This window comes from Monodelphis domestica, chromosome 3 (assembly GCF_027887165.1).
Source record: "Monodelphis domestica isolate mMonDom1 chromosome 3, mMonDom1.pri, whole genome shotgun sequence".
Taxonomy (NCBI): Eukaryota; Metazoa; Chordata; class Mammalia; order Didelphimorphia; family Didelphidae; genus Monodelphis; species Monodelphis domestica.
The window spans coordinates 470,076,240-470,095,882 of NC_077229.1; the positions used below are offsets into that span (position 1 = coordinate 470,076,240).

The following is a 19,643-nucleotide window of genomic DNA, read 5'->3' on the forward strand; positions in this document are numbered from 1 at the left end:
TGTATTTACTGGTCACAGTTTATGGCTTTTTAAAACAGTTTCTTTACAGATGAAACATACTCCCAAAGATTTTATAGTGAAGTATAATCATAAGAACTTCTAAAATTCAGATTGATTAAAACTTATTTTATAATCTAAGCTGTTGGTTACCAGCAAAGAGTAAATAAAGGATATGAAAATTATATAAAATAGGCCAGAGAATTAACCTTGATTTCTGCAAAGCTTTGGTATTTCAATCCCATTTTACAAGAAAGGAATTTTTGATATTTCTTATTGGCCAATAGTTCTATTGAGTACATCTCATTTTTTGTTGATAATAAAGATTAAAGATTCACTGAGGATTTTCCTCCTAGGAGCTTTATATACACTATTATATGATTTTCAAACTTTTTTGGGGAAAAAATCAATGTATCACTGTTTTTTGGAATGGCTTTAGAGTATATCAATTTTTAGAGAAAAACCTGGTTTTCTTTGGAGTTATAAATATATAAATATAAATATAAATAAATAAATAAATATATAAAATAATCATACTGAAAGAGATCAAACAGATCATCCAGTCTAAGACCCTTCAATTTACAGATGAGGAAAGAAGGTCTCAGGCATTCCTGAAAGATTTTTTTTTTTGCATTTATCTTCTGTCTTAGAATCAATACTACACATTAGTTCCAAGGCAACAGAGTTGTAAGGGCTAGGCAGTGGGGGCTATATGAACACACAACTAGGAAATGTCTGAGGCTAGATTAAAGCCAGGACTTCCTGACTGCTGACCTACCATTCCATCCACTGACCCACCTAGATGCCCCCAAGCTTGATTTTTTGTTAGACATACTTCTTCCTTATAGCACTCAGCATGTACCTGGCACATAGTAGGTATGAAATAAATGCTTATTGATTGATCAATCCATTTTTTCTTACAGATTGCATTTCTGGCTTCTGCTTATGCAAGTCAACAACTGACAGAAGATAGCTGCTCAGCCCTGGCTGCTGTCATGCATTACCTCTATCTTTGCCAGTTTAACTGGATGCTTGTTCAGGTAGGAATCTCATTCTTTTATCTCTTTTCCATGAATCTCATTGTTCATCACCTTTGTCACTTGACAGGTAGTGACAGTGATAGTGTTTAGTGATAGTTATTAATATGTTTACAAACTAGGGAAGCTAATAAAGTAAATCACAACTCACAAGCAACACCCTAGAAAACTTGCAAATCTCCATGTCCCCAAAAGATACATTTTTGAACAGTTTTTATTGGGGTTTGGAAAAAACCAAATGCAGCCAAGTGCTCCATTTTGAAAAATCAGGACGGGGCTTAGCAAGAGAAAGATAGGAGCTTCAGACCCAAACTGGGGGAACCAGCATTATTTAAGAACTGAACAAGGCTGGTGTCTCTGAGTGGTTGGGGGAAATGTCTCTCTGTCTATTCTTACTATATTCTAAAAGTTAATGTCCCTTTGTAAAGGTTAATTGATGTTGAGTGGTTAAATGAAACTGGCAGTCAGCATTCGTACCCTCCTTTCTCAAAAGTTATCAGGGGGAAAAAAACCCAAGAGGTTATTTACATATACCTTTTGAATCCATACTCAGGTCTCATTCAGAAGATTCTTCATCTACCATAATACCATCTCCTCAGCTACTCATGACAAGAAGAAAACTTGATGTCAGGCAGGGAACATGGCACATGCTTTTAAGGGGAGGGGAGGGGGGAGGTAATGTTCCTCCACCACTCATGCCACACAATCAAGCCCAGCCCAAGCTTCCATGTACTGTCTTGGATGATGCTGGCTGAGCATGCCCCATTAGCTGGTGGAGGAGCAAGGAGAAGTAATACTTACACTCTTAAATCTCATTGCCTAGTAAGACCTTTTTACTTCATTTTTTCTTTATCATAAAGAAAACTTCTGCCACAGGAACAGTGTTAGAAATAACAGGTATAAAAAATAAAGATATAAAATTTTTAAAGGTTTGGTTTTTTTAAATTTATATAGTAAGCAAGAGAATATTTTGTTCCTAAATTCAACTGAGATGCTAGGTGAGAGATTAGATCAAAACCTGGGGCAGATATGTGGTACAGTAGATATAGTGCTAGGCCTAGAGTTGGAAAGATTCATCTTTTTAAGTTCAAACCTGGCTTCTGACACTTACTAGCTGTGTGATTCTGGCTAAGTCTCTTAACTCTGCCTCAATTTCCTCTTCTGAAAAAGGAACTAGCAAAGGAAATGATAAACCACTCCAGTTATCTTTGCCAAGAAAATTACTCATTATGGCATTGAAAGTCAGATATTACTGAAAATTACTGAACAGTATCTAAGACTTTTTCCCTGATACATCTGGTCAAGGTGGCTGAGATTCTTAGAACTTTTGAGAATCTCCTTCTGTAATTTCTTCAGGTCTTGGGCCCTGTATTCCTGGGATTCAGATCATAGCTTCAGTTACCTCCTTTTGGAGATCTTGATAGCGCTAGAACTGCAAAGTTCCATCTTCTCTTTAAATCCACTTTTTGTGGTCTCTTCTGTTAGAAGCAAGTTTGCTCTGTAGTTTATCTTCACAATGAAGCTCCAAACCTTTCCCTAGAGTTCTCGGGTCCTCCTATTAGCAGGTCTCTTGATATCAAATGTTATTTACTTCCTAGCACCATTAGATTACAGCAGCTTCTTTTTAAGGCCAACTGTAGCCTCTGCCTTCTGTACCTCTTTCAAAGTCTGTGATCCCACTGGACCACCCACTGAATTCCTATTTCAGACCTGAGGATTACATCTAGCTCTCAGATCCTTTAGAGAGCAGAAATGACTAATACATCCTGAGTCCAATGAATGATCATACCTTTTCCAGGTTATCTTTGATGATTCATCCTGTCAGATGTGTGCCAGAGTCCTCTTCAAATTCTATCATTACATTTATACCCTAGAAAATAATACTTGGATTTTTGTTTTTCTTTTTTTTAATAGTAACACATGTATAGGAACACCTAATTTAAAATCCTGCCTCAGACACTTGCTAGTTCTGTGACCTGGACAAATGACCACTTTCAGCCCCCATTTCCTCATCCGTAAAATGAGCTTAATAATAGGACCCATGCCACCCAGTTGTTCTTAAGATTAAATGAAATAATATATGTAAAGCATTTTATAAACTTTAAAGTGCTATATAAAGTTGCTTCTTATTATTACCCATAACAAGAAATAGTTTCTTTTATGATACCTACATGGCAGTAACTTTTTTAATACAAAAACCCCTGAAGTTTTGAGTTTAGATTTGACCTGATAAGAACCTATCGTGTGATGTGGTTGTTAAAAAGCTAATGCATTCTCCAGCTTAATTATTCCAAGTCTACTGACCATAATTAAGGAGGTAATAGCGCCATCACCCTATTTGATGGTCAGAACACTTCTGGATTGCTGTCTTCAGTCCTCAGCATTATGTTTTGTGGGAAACTAACAAATTAGAAAGCCTCAGGAAAAGAGTAGCTAGGATGTTGAGAGATCTGAAGATTATGTTATTCAAAGATTTGAGCATATTTTCCTGGAGAAAAATATGGATTGAATTGGGTCATGATGACTCTCTTCAAATGTTTTAAAAGTCAACATGGAAGAAAGAGAAATCCTATTCTGAATAGTTCCACAGGGCAAAAGCAGCAGTAGTAGATGGCCAAAAAGGAGGAATTTGGCTCAATAGGAAGGAAGATTTTTCAAACAATTAGAGCTGTTAAACAGTAACAGGGCTGTATCAATATTCTGTGAGTTCTCCATCACTGGAAATAGGCAAAGACTGGACAAGTTTGCCTGGTTGCAATAGCACAAAAGAGATTCCTCCACCAATAATGAGGTTGATGAGAAGACCTCCAAGATCCCTTCAAAGTACATGATTCTGTGATACATGTAGAAGAGAGGGTTAGAGAACAGAAGAACAAAAGAAGGAAATAAATATTAAGATTTGGAAGATTAATAGAAATTACTGTGATTGTAGCTAATTCAGACTTGGTAGGCTAAGTAGAATTTGCATTTGCATGAGCTAAAGATTTCTTGAAAACTATTTAAAAAAAACTATTTAAAATATTGAATAAGTTCAATGTACCTCAGATGGAACACCCCATATGTTCCATGGCTTGTGGTCTGACCACAGGAGCTTCTGAATTCTAGGTCTTTTGCTTTAGTGAGTTAATGTGTGGTCAGGGTTAGGTTACTTATTCAATTTGTATTTTGCCACATGTAAAATAAGGAATTTTTATTTCCTCTTAATACTCTGTATGGAAGAAATGCAAGTGATTTTGATGAACTAAAACACTTTTAAAAAGAAGTTAACTTTCATATATATCCATAATTATCTAATTCAACTCAGAAAGTATTTAGTGTGTTCTTTAAGAGTTCCCTTTTAGTCATGGAAAGTACAAATGAATATGAATGGATAGATAGACAAACAAATAAATAAATGAATGAAATAATATTCCTCCTCTAATGGTATTTACAGTCTAGTAGAAAGATTCACCATGTACCCAAACACTTATGTTGTAACAGAGCACAATTAATGCATATAAGAGATAGAAACAATGGAGTTGAAGAAAGGAAAAATTATTTTGGAGGATCAGTAAAAACTTTATGGAGCAATTAACATTTAAACCAAATATTGAAGCAAAAGAAATTTTACAATTGATAAAAAGGCAACCAAGCATAGGAGATAGAATAATCAAAGGCAGAGTTAGGGAAAGTAAAGGTATATAATGACAAGTTGTCCAGTTTGGTAGGAGAGTTAAAATATGAGATAAGGCTGAGGACCTAAATTGGAACCAAATAATGGAGGACTTTGAATGGCAAATCATTGAATTTCAACTTCATTTTGCATGACATTAGGAACAATTAAAAATTTTAAGTCAAGGAATGACATGATCAAATATGAACATTAACCATTCAGTCAACAAATGTTTATTAAACACTTATTTGTACTAAGCACTGCTAAATCCTAGAGAAACTCCTCCCCAAGAAAAAAAAAAGAAGAGTTCCTGTCCGTATGAAGCTTATAGTCTCATGCATATACAATAATCAGTTCATATTAGATGAATATAGAATAGACAAAAAAAGTATTATGCAGGTGTGTAAAAGATGGATTGTAGACAATAAGGTACTTAATAAGCATTTTTTGAATTAAATTGAATCCATGAGAGGAAACCAGGGCTGGTCAGGAAATATAGTATGTCTATTGCACACAAGTGTTGGTATTCTCTTAGTCTAGTGCCGTAATGATCCAAATATAGAATGCACATACAGTTCATATAACTAAAGTATTTTCGAAAGGAAGAAAGCACAGAAATGAGCAAAATTACCATATAAGAACACAATATAAAAAGTTTTGTTATTTTACCCGCTATTGAAATAAAATTGCATTATTAATTTTTATAATTTCTACTCTTTATCTCATATACTTTTGTTTCAATTCTGCTCCTTTTCCTCCCATATTCCCCCAGTATGTCCTAAAAGAATTACAGGTCCTACTTAGGTTTTATACAGATGAGATTCGGGGTTAATGTGAGGCTTCTCTTCAGAGAAGCACAGAAATATGGAGAAGTAGAAAGGAGCAAAACCAGGTAGAAGACTGACTGGCAAATGACCTTCAAAGTAATTAGTCATGACAAAGATCAGATCATCTCCTAAAAGTCAACTTTTTACTCAAAATGAAATTAGCTCAGTAACTAGCTTCATTTAAAACTATAGAAACCTTCTTGCCCTTTGGCACAGGCTCAGAGAAGATTGAAATAAACATGTTCATTTGTTAGGTTTTTATAATACCCTTGTTCAGTAGAACTTGAGGGACGGGTTTAATTAAGTATTTTTAAGCTAAATAATTTCCAGATGCCTTGAAGTCTTTCTCCAATCCTGGTTAAAATTCTTGGGGTGGAGGGGGTAGAGGGATAGTAAGGGGGAAGAATCATATCATTGTAAAGAGGAATACTTACAAGTACAACTGTGATTCATATTAATTTCCCCAATAGAATTGTAAGCTCTTTCAGGTCAGGATGATTTCTGTATTTATATCCCCAGCATCTAACTGTGTTAGTACAGTAAACATTTATAAAGCACCTACTATTAGCCAGACACTATTCTAAGTGCTTGGGATACAAAGAAAAGTAAGATAGTCCTTTATTTATAGGAACTTACACTCTAATGAGGGAGACCATATGGAAATAACTTTATACATACAGACTATATGCAAAATAAATTGGAACTAACCAAAGTAAGGCACCAGAATTGAGGAGATTCAGAAAAGGATGTCCTATAGATGGTGGGAATTTAACATTTAATATATGCTTTCTAATTGATTAACTGGAGATACTAAATCTATCAAATTAACATAGTTTCCTTTGATTACAGAACATAAGTCTACATAATTGAATAACATTTAATTTTTTTATAAATAAAGTTGAATTTTACTTCCTTGTTACCAATCTTTGTGTGTGTCATGGAAGTAGTAAACATGAAATCATTAGTAGTAAAAAAAAGTATATTAAGTAAGCTCTGTCTATAAACAACCTCTCTTCCCAAATCATTGTTGCTATTTCCTAAAAAAATTTTAAACCGATCAAAAAAACAATTATAAATAGTAGGAGGTTGGTATTTTGATAGATACATTAAAGATATGAGATATTTGCTTAAACATCTATAAAATTTCATGTTATATACTCAAAGGATGTCAGTACTAGAAAAGTTCTTGGAAATCATAAAAGCTCAATCCTAATTCTATACATGAGCACAATTAAGACAATAGAGTTAATTTTGTCTTACTCAGAGTCACAGTCAGGTGCTTACAATATGTAAAAAACATAAAGGAAACTTGCATACTTCAAAGAGCTTTTGTTCCATTGGGGGAAAACAACATATCCCCAGATAATAAAGAACATATATACATGTATATACATGCATATACACCTATAGGAAATATGTGTATCTACCTATGCATATGTATGTGGGGAAAAAGAAAGAGAGAGAGATGGATGGATTGATTGATGATAAGGTGTATACTTGATGGTACAAAAGGTATAAGCATCCACACTTGGTTGATTCTCTTGCTTTCTGTACCCTCTAGAAATCCAGCTTGGAATAGTATAAATTTTGTCTCTTGACAGATGGACCAAAGGAAATGACACTTCTTTTGGATCACTAGCTCAGTGACTTTGTCCAAGAGGAAGGCTGTGCATATACATACCTGGCATGTGTGGACTTTCCCAGCTGCTGCAATTTTCTTTGACTGCTCACCAGAAAGTGCTCAGACTATACATGAGGAGATTACTCATCTACCTTCCCACCAGCCATATCTCTCACAAGCTCATAGGCAGTACTGGCCCAAGATTTTATATATTTATATATTTAGAAGTATGACTTGGTACCTACTCAAATATCACCCAAATAGGAAACTAGTGGATAGCTGCTATAAACTTCCATCTATTTTTGGAATCTCCCTTCATCATTCATGACAAATAAGGTTCATTCATAAGATTTAGATATTTTATTCTTTAATAGTCATTAATCAATCAATAAACAAACATTTGCTAAGCACCTATTCTGTCTGGGTACTGTGCTAGGATATAAAGACAACAAATAAAACCATGTCTACTGCAGCAGAGAGACAACATACCAAAATCTGTGGGACACAGTCAAAGAAGTATCTGGGGAAATTTATACTTCTAAATGCTAATATCAACAAAAGAAAGAAAGAGCAGATAAACGAATCAGTCATGCAACTAAAAGATTGTAAAACTAACAAATTAAAACCCCTCAATTAAAAACCAAAAGAGAAAACCAGAAAATCAAAGAGATTATCAAAATTGAAAATCAAAATCCTTTGAATTAATAAAACTAGGAGTTGGTTAAAAAAAGCAATAAAACAGAAAACTACCAAATAATTTTATTTTCAAGAGGAAAGAAGAAAATTTTTCAGTATCAAAAATGAAAAAGGTCAACTGATGAAAAGAAAATAAAAGCAATTATTGGGAGCTATTTTCCCAATTATAAGGACTATCTAAATTAATTTGATGGTTATAAAAATATAAATTGCCCAGATTAACATAAGAGGAAATAGAATACTTAAGTAACCTTATTCTAGAAAAAACAATTTAATAAGCTATACATGAACTTTGTGAGAAAACAAAGTTGAAAAAGTAAGTAAAAGAATCCTAACAAACTCCTCCTTTGACATAGATTTGATCTTGATCTTTAAATGATGGTGAGTAAAAACAGGAAAATAAAAACTATTCACCACTTTCCCTAATGAATATTGATGCAAAATAGAAATAAAACATTAGCAAGGACCCCAAAAACCATACATTAGGCCAGATTTATACCAGGAATGGAAAACTACAAACCTAATTCACCACATTAATAGCAAAAACATTTTTATATTTATATGATTTTTTAATTCCTTTTAAAATTATTCCATAGCTTGAGACAAATTTCCCCCTCCCCCCCTTTTTTGAGTTTTGCACATGGTTCCTTGGATCTCATCATCTTCTTTTAGTTCTGTTTTGCTTTTTGCCCCCATAGAAATTTTCAAGGGTTAAGTGTTTTTTTCTGCTGTTTGCTCATTTTCCCAGTCTTTTTTTTTTAAGCTGGGAATTCTGAAAGCTGCTTGCTTGTTCTGTCTCCTTTGCTGGCTTGCAAGGTTTTAGCCTGAGTCTTGGTTTTTGATACAGACCTGGAGGCTTGAAAGGACCTAGCACTATGGACTTCTGATCCTCACTGCAGGATAGTCCCAGGGACTAGGACTCCCAGATATGGGCCTGATGCTCTTTTGCTGGTTTAGCCCCCATCCCAGAATTCTGAAGTTAGCCTATGCCTAATCCCAGAATCTAGGACAGTAAAGATGGGGAAAGCTGGCCAGCACTCCTCTGTGAAGTTTGGTTCTTGTTCCCCCTTATACAGTGAAAATCAACTATCTCTCTGCCTACCTTTCAAGTTGTGTTCAGCAGGACAGGACCCTCACACTTTGTTGTTGTTTGTTTTTGAGTACTGTGATTTTGAGGTGGTTTTTAAAGATTGGTTTGGAAGGATTATCTGGGCAATTTAAGCTATTGCTGTTACTAAGCTTCCATCTTGGCTCCACTCCCCCATTTTTATATTTATAAATATATACATATATTATGTATGAAAATATATAATTATTTCTATAGACACAAAAAGAGTCTGACATAATACCTGTTATTATTAAAAATACAAGAAAGCCCAATGATAAACTGAGCTTTTCTTAAAATAGTAAGTAGTTACTCTCTAAAACCAAGAGCCAACATTATCTGTAATGGAGGACAAGGTAGAAGCGTGCCAGTAAGATGAGGGATAAATCAAGGATACTCATTATCACCATTACTATTCAATATTTAATTAGGAAGGCTAGTTGTAACAATAAAGCAAGAAAAAGAAATTGAATAAGCAAAGCCAGTAGGGAAGCAAAACTATCACTTTTGGCAAGTGATAAGATGGTTTATTTTATAAATCCAAAAAAAAAATCAACAAAGAAACTAATCAAAATAATTAACAACTTCAGAAAAATTGCAGGATATAAAATAAACTCATGTAAGTTATGAATATTTTTGCATATTACCCATAAAATGCAACAAGAGATAGGCCCAAAAAATGGAGAATGGATTGCCATGTGTAAAGAACAGAGAGAAGGCAAATTTAGGAAGTGCAATAATTTAAAGTGGTGATGGAAAAATGAATTAAAGACTAGTTATAAAGTGTTCAAGAAGGAAAAGTTTATATTTTATCATAGAGGCAATAAGGAGTCATTAGAGTTTATAGAGGAAATTAGTAACGTGGCCAAATCTAGACATAAGGAAAATCATTTTGGTAGTAGTGTAGAGAAATAGATTGGATTGGGAAGAGATCTGAGACATGAAGCTCAATTAGGAGGCTGTAGTGAAAGGTAATAAGAATCTGAACTAAAGTGATATAGAGGAAAAAATGGTAAGATCTGGCAGATTATTGAATATATTGAATATTGAGCATGATAGTGTGGGGTTGAGAATGGCACTAAAGTTGCAAACCCAAAAACTAAACATAGGTTAGTTTGGAAGAGGAATGAATTGAAAAGGAAAGATAATCATTTCTCTTTTGAACATGTTGAGTTTGAGATACCTTTGGGATATCTGATTTGAAATGTACTGTTAGTGATTCTAGATGGAAGCTCAGGGCATTGTGGGGCTGAATGTAAAGGTCTTTGAGTCATCTGTGCAGAGATGCTAATTAAACTCAGAGTTTTAATAGTGTGAATGAAATCTAGTCCTATGTCCCAATTTCCTTTGTACCTTCATTATAGTCTCATCCTATAGTCTATGGGCTGGGTTCAGGGATAGAGGGGAGAGCATTTGGTGGAGAACTTTGTTACTCCTATATAGTATATACAAAATAATTTGTGGTGGAGGATGGAAAGAGGGCCCTAGCATCTGGAAAGTTCTGATGGGTTCTGAGTAACTTGAGCTTAGCCTTGAAGGAATTCTAAGAAAGTTGAGGTAAGAAGGGGATACAATGCAGGCTAATGAGACAGGGCTATGCTATTAAATTTATTTACTTTACTTTATTTATTTAATTAATTAATTTATAATATTTTTCCATGGTTACATGAATCATGTTCTTTCTCTCCCCTCTGCCCAACCCCCTCCCACAGCCGACAAACAATTCCACTGGGTTTTACATGTGTCATTGATCAAGATATATTTCCATATTATTAATATTTGTACTAGGGTGATCATTTAGAGTCTATATCCCCAAGCATATCCCCATTGAACTATGTAATTAATCATATATTTTTCTTCTGTGGTTGCTACTCCCACAGTTCTTTCTCTGGATATGGATAGCATTTGTTCTCATAATTCCCTCAGAATTGCCCAGGATCATTGCATTGCTGCCACGAGAGAAGTCTATATTATATTTGATTGTGCCACAGTGTATCTATCTCTGTGTATAATGCTTTCCTGGTTCTGAGCCTTTCACTCTGCATCACTTCCTGGAGGTCATTCCAGATCCCATGGAATTCCTCCACTTTATTATTCCTTTGAGCACAATAGTATTCCATCACCAACATATACCACAATTTGTTCAGCCATTCCCCAAACTAAGGGCATTCCCTCATTTTCCAATTATTTGCCACCACAAAGAGCACAGCTATGAATATTCTTGTACAAGTCTTTTTCCTCATTATGGGTATAAACCCAGCAGTGCTGTGGCTGGATCAAAGGGCAGACAGTCTTTTAACACCCTTTGGGTATAGTTCCAAATTGCCTTCCAGAATGGATGGATCAATTCACAACTCCAGCAGCAATGCATTAATGTCCCAATTTTACCACATTCCCTCCAACATTTATTACTTTCCTTTGCTGTCATATTAGCCAATCAGTTAGGTGTGAGGTGATACCTGAGAGATGTTTTGCTTTTCATTTCTCTGAATATAAGAGATTTAGAACCATTTTTCATGTGCTTATTGAAAGTTTTGATTTTTTTATCTAAAAATTGCCTATTCATGTCTGTAAGGGGGATAAAGGAGGTTATTTATAAAATGTTGGAATGTATTATTTAAAAATAGGGTCACCAGAAATTTTATGAAATTCCAAAAAGACTTATTTACAAAATATAAAAAGAGTGAAGTAAGAAATCAGAGAGAGCATAGGGTAAAATATTTTGCCTACACACTAAGTATTTTGCTCTGACTACTGGCTCAAAAACAGGCAGTAGAGTTTAGTCCTTAGCTGGAGAGGCCTTGGCCCTTGTAGTTGAGGACCTGGGGACACAGGGAATCTCTCTCAAGAGATTAGGTCTCTCCTGAGGCTAGTCTTTTCAGAAAATCTAGGAAAGGAATCAGCTCTTTTCACTCCCCACATGTCAGTCCAAAGGGAGAGATTTAAGAACAGTCTCACCAAGAACAGGGTCTCATGTCCAGTAAGCAGATTCTTTACTCTCAAACTCAAACTCCGAACTTCAGAAGAAGTCCCAAGCACAAAGAACTCGAGAACTCCCGGAAAAAATCGAACTCCCCACAGGAAGTTGTCACTCCCTTTTAAAGACATTTCTTTTGTGTTACTTCCTATGCCTTCCTCCACTTTTACTTCTGCCAATTACGGTTGAAGCTTTGCTTAGGACTGCCCCCCGAGGGGGCAGGCAGTTTGATTTTGATTTGTCATCCACTATTGTACACTGTGGGTCACAGACCTCCCTCATTTAATAATTAAATGGGATGTTTACATTTTTGGTGATTAAATCTAAAAAAATGGGCAGGGGAGTTAATTTAATCTTCACATGTCTCTTGTCCACTTATCAATTGGGGAATGGCTTGATTTTTTTGTACAATTGATTCAGCTCCTTATAAATTTGAGCAATTAGACCGTAGTCAGAGTTTTTTATTATAAAGATTTTCTTCCAATTTGTTACTTCCCTTCTAATTTTGGTTGCACTGGTTTTGTTTGTACAAAACCTTTTTAATTTAATGTAATCAAAATTATTCATTTTATATTTTGTAATATTCTCTATCTCTTGCTTGGTCTTAAAATCTTTCCTTTCCCTTAGATCTGACAGGTAAACTATTCCATGTTAACCTAATATACTTATAGTTTCTTTCTTCATATTTAAGTCATTCACCCATTTTGAATTTATCTTGGTGTAGAGTGTGAAATGTTGATCTAAGCCTAATCTCTCCAATACTATTTTCAAAATTTCCCAGCAGTTTTTGTCAAATAGTAGGTTTTTGTTCCAAAATCTGGGATCATTGGGTTTATCATAGACTGTCTTGCTGAGGTCAATTACTCCAAGTCTATTCCACTGATCCTCCCTTCTGTCTCTTAGCCAGTACCATATTGTTTTGAAGACAACTACTTAAAATCTGGTTCTGCTAGGCCCCCATCCTTCACATTTTTTTATTATTTCCCTTGATATTCTTGTTAAATTTATTTTTAACTGGCTTTATAGAAAAAAGAAGCATATAAGATACACTTGTAAACTTAATTTTGCATTATTCACATTTTCTCCATCACCTTCTATAGTTGACAATAAAATAATAAATCAAACCTTGATTTGTGACATTTGCTTATTTCAGAAGTGTAAGCATTCATTCACATTGAAAATCTAAAGATGCCATTACAAGCCAGCTCCAGCAGACTCCTGCCTGGGGACTGGTGTGGGGAAAGAAATGGAGAAAGAAGAGCAAAGTTGTGAACCAGGAATGACAAGTAGGCCAAATTGGCTGGACATAGAGTACATCAAGGGGAGTAATTTCCAATAAGTTTGGAATGGTAGACTGGAACTTTTAATTGGAGGGGTAATGAAGGTCTTCACAAATGAAGATAAAGTTCTCATATTTTGTCCTGGGAGAAATGAGGATCCACTGGAACTTCTTAAGCAAGGCAGTGACATGATTATGTGTACTTTAGGAATATCAATTTGGCCCTTGTGAGGATATGTTGGAGAGGGGAGAGAAGAGCAGAGATGCAGGTGGTGTAGGTGAGGTGATAAGAACAAGGACTAGGGTGGTAGCTGTGTGATTGAATAGAAGGAAATAGGTGATGTGGAGTTGGAATAAACAAGACTTGATAAGGATTTGGATTTCCATGTGGATGGCTCACTGGCCTCTGCAGGTGAGCACAACAGATAAAATGAGGAAGTCAGTAAACATCAGATAGATGAGATACTAAATAGGGTATGGGCATATTATTTGTTTTTTGGATAAATGTTTGCTCCAAAGTAGTACTTACTTAAGGGAAATTCCACTTGAAAATTAGAGATGATTGTAAGCAAGAATGTTAATAGGGTGCTTCTATTATATTTGGAGAGTAAATATAGTAATATTCAAAGTTCTTTTTGAGGATCTTCTAAAAGAGTACAGATTTCAATCTACATTCATAATTTAATTTCCTGTGTGTAAACCTCTTACTAAAGAGGGGAATGGGTTGCAGCAGCTAATGGTACCTTACAAATTATAGATACAATTATGTGAGGACTTGATTAAGCAAGAAAAACCCAAGAGATAAAAATTAATTCAAGTATGGACAAGTGTACCCCATTATACTCTGTATACATGTAAATATACTTATTCTTCCAAAGGCATGCTGATAATATATGCTCTTTGTAACATTTGTCTTAATTACCATTATCCAGTTATTCTTATAGAAAAATCCATAACATCACATATTCATTAAGTGGCTTCTCATAGACCAGAAAAATCACAACAACCATTTCCATTAGTTTACACACACACACACACACACACACACACACACACACACACACACACACACACACACGCACACGCACGCACACACGCACACAAGCACACATGCACATACCCACACACATTCATTCATTCTAAAGTACATTGTTACATTTGTTCATCTGCCAGGAACAAGTTTTTTGAGAACTTATAAATATTTATTTTGGCTCTAGAAATCTTCAGGTTGTATTCGATGCTTTCATAGTTCATTATAAATGATGTCTCTGGAGCTCTTGAACTGCTTTATATGACTAAGTTTAGGGGCAAGTGATTCCAGAAGTTCTGTTTGTGACTACAACTGATCTTAGTCATTCAGCTGAGATGAATCCTAGAAATATTACGGTGTGACCTCGTTCTTGTTTTCTTTCCTTTCAGTGAAATACCTCTTTCGTCACAGTATTTTTCATGTGGGTATAATAATTGTTGATCTTTTCAAAATTTTTCGAGGCTTCAAAAGCCAATATTTCTTGTTTGTTGCCCTTAAAACCTTTCATGTCCCAAAGTTAAATCATTGAAAAAGGTTAGGGAAGAGGGCTAATTTTAGCCATATTCCTCCTGTTGCTGGGCTTTAGCAACAATTGGCCTTCATGTCAGGAAGACTTGGTTTTGCACAGATGAGGCAAGTGAAAGCAATGAGGTACAAACTATAAATGCTCTAGGTGATTTTGATGAGCTTTCTAATTTAATGAAAGTTGGAAATTTCAATGAAAATAAGTTAGTGCCAAAGATGTTTTGATTCATAATGAAACTCAATGATACTTAAGTGATGCTATAGGCAAGATGTGAACAGATAGTGGAATGAGGCAGGGTGATCAAAGGAATAGAACATTGGATGGAAAAGCTAGGAGCCCTATCTCTATGTCATTTATTCTGAGATTCGGTTTTCTGTTATGTAAAATGGGAGGTATAATACTTGAAAAAGAGTGGAAAGAGATGATCTCAGAGTCAGAAAGAAATGAGTTCAACTTTCCTTTCTGAGACATACTGGCTGTGTGGCCTTAGTTTTAAATCTCTGTGTCTCCAGGCAATTCTTTAAAATTATAAATTGTAAAAGTGGTGCTAATCTTCACTAGTAGGAAATTCCTCACCAAGATCCCTTTAATCCAATAAGATCATTGATGTGATTTTTTTAAAAAGCCACAATGGGGACAGCTAGGTGGCACAGTGAATAGAGAGTCAGGCTTAGAGTTGGAAGGAACTGGGTTCAAATGTGACCCCCAAAAACTTCCTACTCATGTGACCCTGGGCAAGTTACTTAGCCCTTGTTTGCCTAGCCCTTGCTTTCTGGCCTAGAATTGTTACTAAGAAAGAAAAGTTAAGGGTTTAAAATGAAAAATAAAACAGCAATAGACCTTCTTTTGGGGGTTGATGTGTAGAAAGTACTTTGTAAATCTTATTAGAGAATTAAGAGAAATTAGAGAAATAAAATTGTAATTAAAAAAATCACAATGCTAAATTATATAATAATAAATACAAAGTGATACTCATATGATAATATGATACTAAAGTTATTTACAAATTTCTGATATATCTATAACATACTTTCCTTTGAGACATCATAATATGTTGAAAGAATACTATATTTGCAGTCAGAGGACTTGGGTTCAAATCCAAACTTGCTACTTAATGACTAATAATTCTGCTTCTTTCAACCTTAATTACATCGTCTAAAAAAATGAAGAAATGGAGGCATTTAGTGGAAAGAGCTCTCCCAGTCTGGACTCAGAGGACCTGGACTTGAATCCCTTAATATCTTTAAGACCATGATTGTTGTCAACTGTAAGAGTGAGGGCTTGGACTAGAGGGCTAAATTCATTCCAGTTCTAAATTTATGGTACTGATTCCTGTGGTGGTTCCTATTATATAAACATGTTATGGTTAAATGCCAGATATTAAAGCTCTGTTCTTCTATTTTATCCTGACATTTCAGAAATTTCTGGGATTGTTAACCACATGTCATTTTTTTGCTAGGATTTTAGTCTTGATGAAATGCATGCTTTTGTGTTCGTCTGGCTTTTGGATATGAAGTCTCCACCTGGATATCCAGTAGGCAATATCAATTAAGCACATTCAAATCAGAATTATCTTCCCAGACTCAGCAATCCACTCATGTCTTTGTGCAATCTGTCCCCTTTGCCCAGAATGCACTCCTGGCCCATCTCTTCCTCAGAGAATGCTTAGCTTTTTGTCAAGGCTAAGCTTTTACATGTATGGTCTCCCCCCTTGGGAAGCATTTCCTGATCCCTTTAGTTGATAATGCTTACTCTCTTCTCATCAGGTTATCATGTATATATTTATCTATTGATACGTGTCCTTCTATCCCCATAAGTTGTGAAACTTGTACTCATCTTTTGTTTTTTCTTCGTGTCCCAAGAGCCTCACATGACATTTTCAATATACTTGGTATTTAATAAAGGTTTGTTGGATTTTGATTGAGTCCTCTGTATTGTAGTGTTAATGTTGGCTGATACTGACCCTTTCTCCAAGTCATCTTCCATAGTTCCATTTTTAGCCATATGAAGAATAAATAATGATGAATGAGGATTGAATGGATATGAAGAAAGTTTGGAATTGTAATGAAATATTTGTTATAAAAAAGTTGCTCTAACACATAAGCTAATTACTATCCTTTATAGCCAATGGGCATAAGAGAGTAAAATGGAATTTAGGAGATCTAGGTCATGTACTGACTGAGCCATTAACTGTGTAAACATAGGCAAATGGAGCGTTCTGTAGGCTTCATTTTTCTCATCTATATATCTGGGGAATTGGATTAGATGAGTGGTACCCCTGCTCATTGTATAATAAGCATTGTCATTTTGATTTTATTTAATGCCACCAAAATATATGGGGAGAAAAATGGATTTTAAAGCTATATATGCAGAAGCTATCATGATGAATAACATACAGATCCATTTAAAATACTAATTGAAATCATGGTAGCTATTTGTAATGTATTTGTATTTTTTCATGATAATGAATCTTAATACTATAACTTCTCTGATGCCAGGGCTTTCATATGTGAAAAGGCTGGGGACCACTAAGCTCCCTAAACTCTCATACCCCTTCCATCCCTATTATTGTGTCATTTGAAAGCAATATCTGGTAGTTATTGGAACTCTTATTATTTTTACATTGCCAAGATAAGAATTCTGGGATCAAATAAAGAGGGAAGAGAAGAAATACAGAGTAGGAAGCTGCTTGAAGCTCCTCTCAATAGAACTGGGGCTTTCTCCTTTTCTAGCAGTTCATTCTTCTTGACCTCAGTGTAGCATTTGACATCATTGATCATTCCTTCCTATTAAATATGTTCTTTTCTCTGGATGTCAAGGAAGTTAATCCCTCCTGGCTCTCCTCTTACGTTTATCAAATCTCCTACTTAGTCTCATTTGCTGCATCATCATCCATGCCCCACTTGCAACTCTTTTACCTATTTGATGCCTCTACTTACAATCTCTCTGCATCCTCTTGTGCAGCTGCCAAATAATATTCCAAAAGTCTGATCTGATCATAGATTATATTGCTTCCTCCTTCCCATTCTATAATTTCCAGTGGCATCTTGGAGGTGCATTGATAGAGAATTGGACCTGGAGTCAGGAAAACCTGAGCCATCTTGCCTTACATATCTCTTAGCTCTATGTTTGTGTATGTGTTCGCACATGCATATGTGTGTGAGAGAGTGACAGAGAATGTCTGTGTAACAGAGAGACAGAGAAAGACAGGGAGGGAGAGAGAAACAGACAGACAGAGAGACAGAGAGAGACAGAGACAGAGAGACAGAGAGAGACAGAGAGAAAGGGAGAGGGTGAGGGAGAGAGAGAGAGAGAGAAAAAGAGAGAGAAAGAGGGAGAGGGAGAGGGATCCTGAACAGGTCTCTAAACCTCTGTCTGCTTCTCATTCCCTTATATGTAAAAGGGAATCATAATAGCAATTACCTCCCAGGGTTATTTTGTGAATCAAATAAGGTAACATTGGTAAAGTGTTTTGCAAACCATTTAAAGTTATATGTCTAGCTATTAACAATAATTATTATAGCATTTACACATATTGCTTTTTTGTGCTAATTTTGCAAAGCACTTTGCATATATTATCTTATCTGATCCTCCCAACAACTCTGAGAGGTAGTTGTTATTATTAACTCTTATTTATATTATATATAAAATATTATATATATACTTATGTGTATATATATATATATAATAACCCTATTAATTGAGCTTAAGAAAGGTTTAGTGACTTGCCCAGGGTCAAGCATCTACTAAGTATCTGAGGCAGAACATAAATTCAGGACTTCCAGATTCTTAAGTTCAGTATTCTCTCTGTTGTGCTACCTAGCATCAGATATTTTCTCCACTCTTCAGCCATTAAATCTCTTCACAGTCTGACTCCTACTTTTCCAGATTTCTTATACATTATTACCTTTAATGATCCCAACAACCTTTCCATTCTCTGCCTGCTTTTTTTTCTTTTTGCATACAAAACACTCAACTTCCTAGCTTGTGTTTTTGCACAGGCTGTCTCCTCCTCCTCCTCACCTCTTCCTCTTGGAACCCCTTCAAGACTTGGTTTCAAATACCACTTTCCACTTAAAGTCTTTTCTGATTTCCACCATCCCCCTCACCTTATCCCATTATCAGTATTCTAACTTCCCCATTGAAATTACTTTGTGTTCATTCTTCTATCATAGGATCATAGATTCAAGAGCTAGAGAGACCTCAAAGGCCATCTAACTCCAACTCCCCTCATTTTGCAAATGGAAAAGTTGCATTAGGATTTGAACCCTGATCCTCTGACTCCAGAACCAGGGCTCATTCCACTCTACCTTGGTATTTACTTATCTGTGTGAATACATAATGTTTTTCCCTTGTCAGAGAGTTCCTTAAGGGCAAGAAATTTTTAAATTTTGATTTTTGCACCTCCAGCACCTAACAAAAGACTCTTAATATAGTAGGCATATAATAAATGCTTATTCAATTCAGTCAGCAAATGGGTTTCAATAGGCCTTTACCTCTTTCAATATGAAAAGTGTGAAGGCCTAGGACCTCCAGAAACTTGGGTCAGAGGATCGGCTTGGCGTAGAGTGAAGCATTGTGGAGGGATCGGCTCTCTTTTTATTCTCTCTCCTCACTTAGCCAATATGACAGGTAGCAACGGGAGGATGAGGGTGGGGATGGAAAGAAGCCAACGGTCCCCAGCAGAGACTCCAAACTGCTACCTTCTGTCACTTCAGCAAACACTCAAGAGATCCAAGAGATATTTGGGTAGAGGATGGGAAGAGACAATCAGTCATTCACATGCTAGCCTGGATTCGATAAATTTAACCAGACTCTTTTTTTCCTCATCCCTAGCAGAAATGGTACAGATGCTTAGGAACTACTTGAAGAGTAATCCAAACATCAGTAATGCCC

The 19,643-nt window shown here is 35.5% G+C and overlaps 1 protein-coding gene across 1 annotated transcript in view; it reads left to right on the forward strand.

Annotated features, from left to right (window-relative positions):
* The window catches only part of ADGRV1 (adhesion G protein-coupled receptor V1), a 778,411-nt gene that overhangs the window by 464,195 nt on the left and 294,573 nt on the right, over nucleotides 1-19,643 (forward strand). Inside the window, exon 84 of the mRNA XM_001366741.4 lies at nucleotides 921-1,037. Coding sequence (XP_001366778.3) covers nucleotides 921-1,037 — 117 coding nt within the window. The remainder of the gene's footprint in view (nucleotides 1-920; nucleotides 1,038-19,643) is intronic.